The 11116-nt window shown below is 33.9% G+C and overlaps 1 protein-coding gene across 1 annotated transcript; it reads left to right on the top strand.

Moving 5' to 3' along the window:
- LOC112523853 (protein-tyrosine sulfotransferase-like) lies at positions 1 to 6556 on the top strand. Its single transcript, XM_025133528.1, has 12 exons — positions 1 to 299; positions 536 to 639; positions 1186 to 1348; positions 1450 to 1521; positions 2743 to 3031; positions 3546 to 3686; positions 3941 to 4045; positions 4547 to 4694; positions 4958 to 5007; positions 5203 to 5322; positions 5548 to 5691; positions 6051 to 6556. Exons 2-12 carry the CDS (start codon positions 591 to 593, stop codon positions 6189 to 6191), a joined length of 1422 nt encoding a protein of 473 aa, XP_024989296.1. The 5' UTR covers positions 1 to 299; positions 536 to 590; the 3' UTR covers positions 6192 to 6556.
- Positions 6557 to 11116: the final 4560 nt, after the last annotated feature.

The raw sequence follows: 11116 nt of genomic DNA, 5'->3' as shown, positions 1-11116 counted from the left end.
ATTCTTTTCAACTTGAAATTCCTTTATTTCGAGAACCGACGACTTGTAGATCTGTCAAATGTCGTTTCGACGGGTGAAAAAATATTCAACCGAAACGGCTTCTGATTTTGATTACTCTTTCCGTCGACCGAGAGTGAGAATTTTATAACGTTTCCGAGAGAGTAGAACTTTCCGATCAATTTTGTATGTGTGTTTCCGGTGGAATCCCAAGGGGTTTATGAGCACAACACCTTTCACTCTAAGTCTATACATTTTGATCGAGACGGAAGACCACGCACTCAGAGAACCCGTCGTTTCCGGTATCTGCATGTCTTTTTTTTCTTCTTAATATTTAATCCTGGTTGACTTGTTGATTAAGATTTTGTTCGAGATATCAAGCAAGCAGTTTGAGGTTTTTGATTTTTTTTTTAAAATTATGGTATGAAGTTTGAACTTCTATCTTTTTATTCGTATCGTTTTCTTTTGTACTTACTAAATACTGAATGACAATTTTCCACTTTCGTACTAAAATGCATTTTTTTTAAATTTGTTTCAGTTTTTATTAGATCTCTTGTTGATTGGATTGAAGTTGACAATTGTGCATTCAGTGAATGGGTAATGTTCTGAGATTAGCTTTGTTGCTGGTGCTTCTTGCCAAAGGTATACATGTTCGTTGTTTAAAAAATCTGTCTTCAGTGAATTGTGCTGATTATTGCAAGATTGGTGAGGGAAATCCCTCTGCTTAATCTTTCCTTGCATATTTGCAAAGAAGCTTTCATTGTTACACAGACCCATGACTTCCCTATCTCGTAAGAGTAACTACTTGTGCTCAAAGGCCAACTCCTAACAATTTTTGGGATATTCGGATGTTCATGAAAATGATTGCTAGCCAAGAGGGAAAGTAAGAAAAACTCATTTTTCCCCAAGTCTACCTAAATGGTTGATAACCTTTTTTTCCAAAATGTGCCAATTCTATAAAGCATACCATTTGTAGAAAGGAGATATTGGATTAATCTTCTCTTTTTTTTACGTCACTAGGTAAGACTTGTTTCTAGAATAGAACATTGCATTGTATATCCCCACTTGGTTAACATAGCTTACTAAAAACAGATGTTTCCATGGATGGAAACAATGTTATTGCATCAAAGTATTTGTCGCTGTACATCTAGTTGTCCTGTTAATTACAGTTGTTCCATTGGTTCTCAGTTTATCCATCTTCTTGTGCATATGACTTTGAGCATTGCAAGAATGCTGTCAAGCAGTGGGCATCTTCTTCTGTTCACTCCAATAGCAAGGATGGACACATTTTGAAGGATTTGCTATTTTTTCTTCATGTCCCAAGAACAGGAGGACGGACTTATTTCTATTGGTAACTTTTTGATTGTTCTGCAGCAGAGACTTGTAAATATATCCCTTTGACTGAAGTAGAATCATCACAGATAATTTTTTGGTGTTACCTTATCTTTACAGCTTTCTGAAGAAACTGTACTCTAGCGCTCTTGAATGCCCACGGTCGTATGATAAACTGCGGTTTGATCCCCGGTATGTTTTGAAAAAAAAAATTAAAGCTTTTATTTGTTTTTTGATTCTTTTTGTTTGTAATTTTGATGCACCCCACAGTTGTAATGATTACGCCATGAGGAGAGCAAAATCCTCCCTGGTTTCACTGTAGCTACTGATCAGAAATCAAAGTATGCAGTTCAAGTGCCACTAATTTTCAGCTAAGCTGGCTGATAACTTGGACTTCTACCATTCCTATTCTTGATTGCTCGATTATCGACAAGCGTTTTTCCCTTCATGATTGCACCACATCAATAATCAACATTAAAAATTAAACAGCTTCATCTAACTTGTCAATGAACTAAACTGGCGTACAATGTGTAGCTCAAAGATGCATGCTCAACATCTTTGTGTATTGATGAGATTTAGACAACAACTAGTTCTAAGCTGGAGTGATTGATAATCCATTACAGCATCATAAGACTTCAGATGAAGGTACAAGTAAAACAGGGTAGATCAGTACAATTTCAGCTATGTAAGTAGGATGTTGACGTTTTCCCACTACTTCGGGGTCTATGTTAAAGGAGGGAGAAATTCAAAATAGATGTTAGAGTTGTGATAAGAGCTTGTTATTTCAAGGGACCATCCATCAAAGGGCTTTTACAATTGTGAAACTTTAATGAAGTATGAACTAAATTTATAGTATGATATTGAGGCCACTTGTGAAATGCTAGTCATTGTTCAATCTTCAAGTAGCATATGTGCACTGAATATGGTGTGGTTGTAATATGGGCCTTAGAGTCAATTTTCGGTGGCAGGAGCTCATAGAACTAGAAATCAAGGTGACCGAAACGTGCATGTGGCAATAAGAATATCACTTTAAAATAGTTTTGTCATATCATAAACTGGCCTTTAGTGCATTTGCAAGAAGTGAAATTTACAAAGATGTGAGCTTCATACAAGGTAAAGGTAGATTGAAAAAACGTATCATTGTTCTTAGAAGTAATAAAAGAAGTCCTTGATAGTGTAAGATGCTTGAGTACATCACGTTAGTTTTGGTTACCCAATGAGTTTTGATGAATATTAGTTGAGTGGCAATAATTATCATATTTTTATCTTCAAATTCCTTTAGCTCTTAGAATACAGTATGTAGATAATATAAGATAACATACATGTTACTGCTTGTTCCATGTTTGTTGGTATAAAACTTAAATGGATTTATATGCATCTTTCTAAACAATATAGTTCAATATTCTTGTGCAGCAAACCAAAATGTAGGTTATTGGCAACTCATGATGACTATAGCATTATGTCCAAGCTGCCCAGAGAGAAAGCATCAGTGGTAACCATACTAAGAAACCCCATTGACCGTGTTTTTAGTGCTTACGAGTTTTCAATAGAGGTGGCAGCTAGGTTTTTGGTGCATTCTAATTTGACATCAGCCACAAAAACGTTGGGACATTTGCGTTTAAAGAAAGGCGTTATAAGCACTCTTGAGATTTGGCCATGGAAGTATTTAGTTCCTTGGATGATGGAGGAACTATTTGCTCGGGTATGTTTGTTTCAATATTACTATGGGAATGATCTTTTAGTGATTATTAATTATTTCTTATCTATTATTTCTCTACCAAAAATTGAGTTTCTATGCTACATGAGGATGTAGAAAAAGAGAAGGCTCTCAAAAAAGGAGAAAAAGGGAGGGAAGTGAAATTTCTCTTTTAAAATGAAATATGTGCAGATAGTTGTTTACATTGAATACGTGTACCTTTCGTTTCTCCTATAAAATTCCTACAAGATGCTATTTCAAGTGCAAATTTTTGGTTTGGCTTTCCTTGAAGGTTCAAAGTTAAGTATACATGGTGGATTCACAACAGTGCTTCCAAACACCAAATGTGAATTTATTTGATATCAGTTAATTATTGATGTATATTTCGTTATCTTTCAAATCATTAAAGATTATTAATGTTGGTATGATTTCAGTTAATGTTGTATATAAGTAGTGTAATGTATGCTCCTATCAATCTGTTGCAGCTGACGAATCTATTTATTTTATTATAAATGAACAGCAAGATGTTAGAAAAAGAAAGGGTCCACCTTATGCTTATGGAAATGACTCATATAATATGGAGGAAATTGTTGTGCCGTTACATGAATTCATCAATCACCCTGTAGCTCTGGACATCATTCACAATGGTGCCACTTTCCAGGTATAAGCCATTATGTACAAATGGTCTTTGTGTCATTGGATAAGAAAGGGTTTCTGTGATCAATAAAACGAGTCAAATATGGTCACATTTCAATATAAAGAGGTAGCTTTATTGCATTTGCCCGATCTTCAATCTTTATTCAGCTTCTGTTTAGGTGAAATGTTTCGTATGTACATGAAAAAAGATTTGGTAGCCTATGTTTAGGTGAACCATTTTGAATGTTTCTCTTATAGCTAAGTTTTGTTGCTAAATAGGTTGCAGGTTTGACAAACAATTCTAATATATGGGCCGCGCATGAAGTGCGTCACTGTGTAATGACTTATCAGACTCTTGGAAAATATGTGCTTGAAGTTGCAAAGGTAATTACAAGGTCTTGAAAGAAGTCCTGAAATTCGACAAGTCTTTTGTGTTCACATTAAGGGTGTATTTGAGCAGAGACAAGCTTGAGAATCTCCATTTTATGATTGGCCAAGCCTGAAAAGCTCAAGGCTCAGTCGGCTCGTATAAGCTCAGTTTCTATTGATGCATATAGACTTGTAAGTTGAGCATTGGCTTAGTCCATGTAGGCTTTAATAAAATTAAGAGCAAACCTTCCAATTAAAATCACCAATAAGCTAATTTTAGAAAGTTACAATTGAAAGTCTGCAAGAGAAAACACCTAGCTTACTAAAAAACATAAATTACTATGGCACATTTAGGCTCACCAAGCTGTCGAGCCTGAGCCATACTAGGTCGACCTGACTATCTGAACCAGCTCGGGCTGGCCAAGCTTTTAGGCAAGCCAGCTAGTCTGATCTACGCCCTTAGTTCACACGAGTCATTTACTGTTTGCTTTACCTTGTAATGATGGTTTCTGGCAGAAAAGGTTGGATGATATGCTATATGTTGGACTTACTGAGGACCACAGAGGATCTGCCACGATGTTTGCAAACTTAGTTGGTGGACAAGTGATTTCACAATTAGTGGCATCCAATCCAGGAACTGGAACTGTAAATTACAATAAATCAGGTATGCAATTGCTGTTTTAACACGTACATTTTTAATGTCCCAGATAAGTTGTTCAGTTTTGTTACTTTCGAGTAAAGAAATATGAATTTTGTTTCGAAATTGTAGTTATTTTTCTTGGGTGCTTGGCCTTGCCTGCATACCTGGCGTATATATTGTCTGACCTTTTCTTTTGTAACTCTTTTGTATAAGAAACTAAATGTGGTAAATGAAAGGTCTCATGGAGGATTTTAGCTTCTGATGAAACATGACTGCTTGTGATGCAGAACAGGATTCATTGTTTTCGAAGGCTAGATTTGGTACGTCTCATGATCAGGTAGGGTCGTAAGAGTTAGTGAACTTCAGAAAACTGTAACTCAAGAATGTATATCATTGAAATTTATGCTAACAATGCCTTAATTTGCATGCTTAACAGGGTAACAACACATTAACTTTTGAAGCACAAAGTGAAAATGTATACCCTTGTTCTTTTCACATTTTTTTGACTAAAAGAACTTTATCGTCTCATTAGATGGCTGTGGAAAAACTTACCGAAGCTTATGAAACTTGCATTTCTAAGTTAAGATCGTCTCAGTCAAAACGGCGTATTAATTCTTTGAGAAGGATCTCTCCAGCAAACTTTACAAAGGAGGTATGCTTCTTGTGGTGTTTGCAAAGTTACCATATTTCTCATACAGGCAAATGGAACCCCATATCACATCTTTCATTGCACCATATGAATCGGGCCAGCTAAATGAAAAGCATTAGAATTGGACCAAGTACCCCCTTAGTTATATCTTGATCTAATTCCTTTTACGAACTATTTGGTTCGTACTGTTGTTGCTGCCACTGATTTTGTGAAATTTGACATTTTCAGGCACGGCGTCATGTTTCTGAAGCGGTTCTCAAGCAAATCACTCTGCTGAATAGTCTAGACATTGAACTTTATAAGCACGCTCAGAAAATTTTTAAAAGACAGCAACACGTTATGGAACAGAAGTTGCTCAATTCTGCCACGCCTGTAAGTTCCCACCTTTTCTGAACACTTGATTTCTCCTAGTTGAGTTCATTTGAATCCATTCATTTTCAAGCTGAATTATGGTTACTTTTCTTGGAGCATTCTTCTAGTTTAGTTTCAAGACGATCCAAAGCAATTCTGTAATGGGGGGAAGTTCAAAATTATATTTTGAGAACATGGAAACCAACTATTTCAAGTATTACTCATGATGAATGGCCTAAATATTTATGAATATCATGCATATTCATTATGAATAGTTGATTCCCAGGTTCTCAGAAAATTTATGATTCTCATTTAAATCTGTCCCTAGTGCATAGTGACTTGTACCTTGAAAGTTAGTGATCATTTTGCATAATTTACAGGAGAGGTGGCAGATGATGAATGGTGAAAACTACATTGGTTCTGCATGGGAAATCCCTTGCTTGTTCATGTTCATTTTTATAGTAGTGTTCATTTGCCAATATGAAAATGCAAAAAGAAGAACATCAAAACTCAAGATATAAATATGATTTGAGTTACAAGTTATGAGAGGTGTTAGAATACAGACACATAGACCGCTAACACCCATATCCATATGAAGCCCTCATGCTTCTATGCTCAAACTGGGAAGATAAACTTATTTAAAACCGGCGACATGACGATGAACCCGTTAGATATTTAGAAAGAAAATGGAGGTTTTGACAGAAAATAGGTTTAGGTCTAGTGGATGTGGATGTGGACTTGCACATGTTCTTTTTAAGTTCCATTTAGAGACATGAAATCATGTCAAAATACTACCTTGTAACTACATGTACTTGGGGCTGTTTGTTTGATTCTTCATTAGGTCTGTATGAGTTGTATGATGTGTGGATTAATAATTAGTCTTTTTGTATAGATTGAGAAGGCTTTTATTTGGTAGTGGTTCTTCGTTTTCATAGATGGTAGAAACGTGTTTTTTAATTGAGATAGCAAGTTTGAAAGAAAAAAATTTGGCTTTCTCTATAAAGCTCCCTTGTAGAAATTTACTGAATAAACCACTTTTATGATATATAGCTAATTAAATAAATTATAAGTAATAAACGTGTTTTTTTTTTGAACCGCATAAGTAATAAACTTGTTAAACTCCTAACAAGCTTATGATGGGACCATGGAGTTGGTAATTACCAGGAAGCTTCCTCTTTTGTCATTTTATTTTTATTTTTATTAAAGCAATAAATAATGTAATAGATAAACACATACATAAAAATGAAAGTCCAGGTTTTCGATTTAAATAATCTTTCAATTACGTACAACGGTAATTAGTATTTTTTATTATAGAATTTATATTTAAGTTATTTATTATTTAATTAGAAAAATAAAATCTTATAAATCATAACTAATGATATTGATGTATAAATATGTAACCTTGTGAAATTGTCATTCAAATACTTACAGCAAATCCATCCGTTTATTTATAATACTTATCAAACAGTCAATTACATTTGACACTTAAATGCAATAAAGTCTGATAGTTTTATTGAATTCTAGTCAAATTTATCAAAACTCTAAAATGGACAACATGATATATATCCAACATAGATTGATCTATCAAATGGTGTGTTTTTTTTTTTTTTTTTGATGAATAGAACCTATGACTTGACATCATGTGAGAACAAAAGTTTTTCGTGAGATCCGTAAGACCAATTCTTAACCATTGGATTACATCTACAATCTAAACATTTATAATCACAAAATTGTCACGAGACTGCTCAATAATCATAAAATTGTCACCGTGCAACTTTAGACCATTAGATCATTAGTTTATAAAGTTTATCAATGAACATAAATTGATCTTACAGGTCTTATAAAAAACTTTTGGTCTCACGTGAACCCAACCCTAAAACCTATGCTATTATTATAAAAACGACATATCTAGTTTCATGAAGTTGCAGATTTTAGAGAAGTTCGATGGATAATGATGTCCTAAAACGTCATATCCTATAAAGGACAATCTAATAATCGAACAAAGTACGAATCACTCACGTTACATATTTGGTGAGCATAAAGCACGAAATGCCCCCATCTTAGTGGAAACTCTCAATTACAAGACAAGTGTCCAATTACTTTTTTTTTATAATTAAAATAGATATCAAAAATATAATAAAAAACAAGTTTTAAATAATACTTTTCAAACGAATTATGGTTTTGCTACTAAACCATAAAATCATGTTTTGTCAAAATCATAATCTTATGATTTTGACAAGAACATATCAGATATTTTTGTTAATGGTAGTGGTTTAATGATTTCATCATTCCTTTAGAATAAGTAAAGGAATTGAATTTCATTATTTTACATCCAATTTGACCAACACTACTTACCCTGAGCTAACCACGACCATGTAACTGTTGTCATTGTCATGCCCCCACCCTATTCTCTCTCCCACCACACTACTATTATCGTCTTTGCAATCATCACTTCCCAACCCACCCCTAATTAACCATTGATTACCATGTCACTAATGCCGTCGTCACATCTGTCACCCCCACCCCCACATACCCATGTCACTGTTGTCGTTATCATAGTTACCACTGCCCATCCCAACCCTCCCCCACCATGTCGACCACCACTATTATTGTTGCACAACTAGCACCAGAGGGGAGGGCAGGGCGGGGTGGGGTGGGGTGGGGGTGTCGAGTCCACCCTATTACCATGTCACTATGGTCATCGTCATAGCTACCATGCCCACCCATCAAATTTCATTCTGATTACTTCAAAGTCAATTTATTTTGATGAATTCCAATTCCACCAAATTTTGTTTCTAAACCAAATGCACCGTTATTGTTTGCAATTTATAACGAAATAAAGATATTAAAACCTATTTTTTTTTATTTAAACTTGTTTCCATTACTCGTATTATTTACAACTTAAAACACAATAAAGATATTAAAACGTAACCTTTCTTTAAAATAAAATTTAAATGATAATTGTTATACTTAATTGCAAACATTTATGTATAATTGTATTTAAAAATTATTTTATTTTGAAGAATATATACACATATATATAGGGAAATGTTCAAATGAGAACACCCTTATTTTATGAAAATGCGAGAACACTTCTGAGCCTCCAAATTACTTGACACATAATAAAAATTAGAACCACAAGGGTGGTGCCTGATTGGTTTGAGCTTGGTCTCTAAAGGTCAAAAGTGTATGGAGGTCTCAAGTTCAAATGCAAGAAGAAATAAAAATCCTCTTGTGGTCACGGAGGTTCAAATGCAGTGACTTCGGGCTACCCGCAAAACATGTGGTGGTCATGGGATTAGTCGCCTTGCATGGGTTGGATATTCAAATTAATAAAAAAAATTAGAATAAATGAAAATTAATTAGTATTTATCTATAATTTTTTGTAATCCTAGATTTATCCTTGTCTCTTAAAATTTGTTATTAGCATCAAAGACTTTTTATGTCGATGCGTCCGTTGTTGATGATAATGTGATGATACTGTGATAATTATCTGATTTTGCCGTAATAATAATGTGATAATGATTTGATAAGTTGAAGACTTTTTATGATGTGATTTTGATGTGATTGATAAGTTGAAGACTTTTTATGATGTGATTTTGATGTGATAACCATCTAATAATTATGGGATCTTTGTTGTGATAGCGATGTGATTTTGATGTGATAACCATCTAATAATTATGGGATCTTTGTTGTGATAGCGATGTGATAATGTCGTGATAATCGAAAATCAACGATAATCACGTCTACATTCATTGCTCTGTATGTTTATTATGTGATTTTGCTATGATAATAATGTGATAATTATTTGATACATGTTAACATATTATCTGTATATGATTTTAGAGATAAAGATGTCACCGAAATTACAGATGAATACGAAATCACATGATTGTCCTTAATTATTTAATTTATTTTTTTTAATTTTATTATGGATTAAATAATTTGGAGGTCCATAAATGTTCTCGCATTCTCGTTGATATGTATTGAGTATTCAATGTATTAAGCATTCATTCTTATAATTTTTAATTATATATTTTCCTTTTATCTCAAATCTTGCATCATTTTCATTACATTATTGTCCCCTTTATTGTGTTATGGAGCTGAAGTGCATGATTTACTTGTTTCTACACCAAATGATGGTTAATTTAATCAAAATGCAAGTTGTTTTATGTTGCAGCATTCATGCAACAACATTTGGTGGAATTGTGGCTTTGTGGAGGATTGCTTGTATTCAGCTTTGCTGAATTTCATCAAGACAAACTCTTTTAAGCTAAGGACCATGTCTAGAAGCTTCCCTAAATGATTTTTGGGTTAATATCCATTTTATGCTTGTCATTATTAGCTTTTGTACCTTAAATTACTTTAACTTTGACTTTTGTTAATATTTGGCCCCAAGTTTCGGGTTTTGTCTTTTCACCTCTCCTTTTGTAAAAATAAGGGAGGTTAGGTCTTTTTTAAGAGATGCAATCAGTTCTAGACTGATTTGGTACTTAAATTTCAAGTTAATTCTCAAGTTTCTTTAAATATTGTCATTTACATTCCATTGCTGCAACATTACATATAGTTTTACTTTATTTATATTTCTTGCAATTTAATTTTCGCACTTTACTTTCAGTCATTTATTTACTTTGATGTACTTACTTTCTGTCTTTTATATTTCTTGCAATTTACTTTTCGTAATGAGTAACTAATTTTATTAGTCTAATAGTCTGGGTGTGAGACAAATGGTGGATTTTAAACTGAAAGAAAGTGAATGTTGTTTCACAATAACAACGTTCCACTATTCATTCAAATTTTATTAGACCAATAACACATCTTGACAAGTTGATCACTTTAAAAATGTTAAAGTGTCATAATCTTAAAGATAAGTCATTTGATGCATGTCAATTTGAATGTATGAGAAGTAGACTTGAGAAGTTGCTGACAAAAAGATTTGTTATTTATAATTTTCAAACTAATTAATTCTCGACGAGTTGATCATTTGTTAAAATGTTAAATTGCAGTAGATTCAGAGACGAACTACTTAGAACATACACCAACTTGAATGATATGATAATCGATTCAAGAGAATGATTTTTAACAACGATATTTGTTTATCCATATATTTTGATGACACCATTTGACACTATTACTGATCTTGATACCACATAAAGATATGAGTTGAAAGTTATAATATAGTGCAATGGTGGAGTCCGAGAGGAATACCCTCTAAATAGATGGTGGAACTAGTTATGACTGATTTATTGTTGTAGCATTCTGTTGGACCGGTAACTGCACTAGGGAGCCGCCCACGTGATATTGTCCGCTCTGGGCTGCCCCGGGGTTTCCCCGCACGGCAACAACCCCTCACGGTTTTGTTTTCTAAAACGCGTCACTGGTAGGAGAAGACTCCCACTTCCTTATAAGGAAGAGAAGACTCCCTAGCCTCACCAATGTGGGATGC

The sequence above is a fragment of the Cynara cardunculus genome (genome assembly GCF_001531365.2).
Source record: "Cynara cardunculus var. scolymus isolate 2C chromosome LG 1, CcrdV1, whole genome shotgun sequence".
In the NCBI taxonomy this organism is placed as follows: domain Eukaryota; kingdom Viridiplantae; phylum Streptophyta; class Magnoliopsida; order Asterales; family Asteraceae; genus Cynara; species Cynara cardunculus.
Note: the sequence above shows the minus strand (reverse complement) of the source record. Positions and strands in the feature narration are given on the sequence as shown.

Bases quoted from the DNA above. Each gene is read 5' to 3' on its own strand.
- LOC112523853 (XM_025133528.1), top strand. From the start codon at position 591: ATGGGTAATGTTCTGAGATTAGCTTTGTTGCTGGTGCTTCTTGCCAAA. The intron at 3,687-3,940 runs GTATAAGCCATT...GTTGCTAAATAG, and splicing joins ACAATGGTGCCACTTTCCAG to GTTGCAGGTTTGACAAACAA. The intron at 4,695-4,957 runs GTATGCAATTGC...CTTGTGATGCAG, and splicing joins TGTAAATTACAATAAATCAG to AACAGGATTCATTGTTTTCG.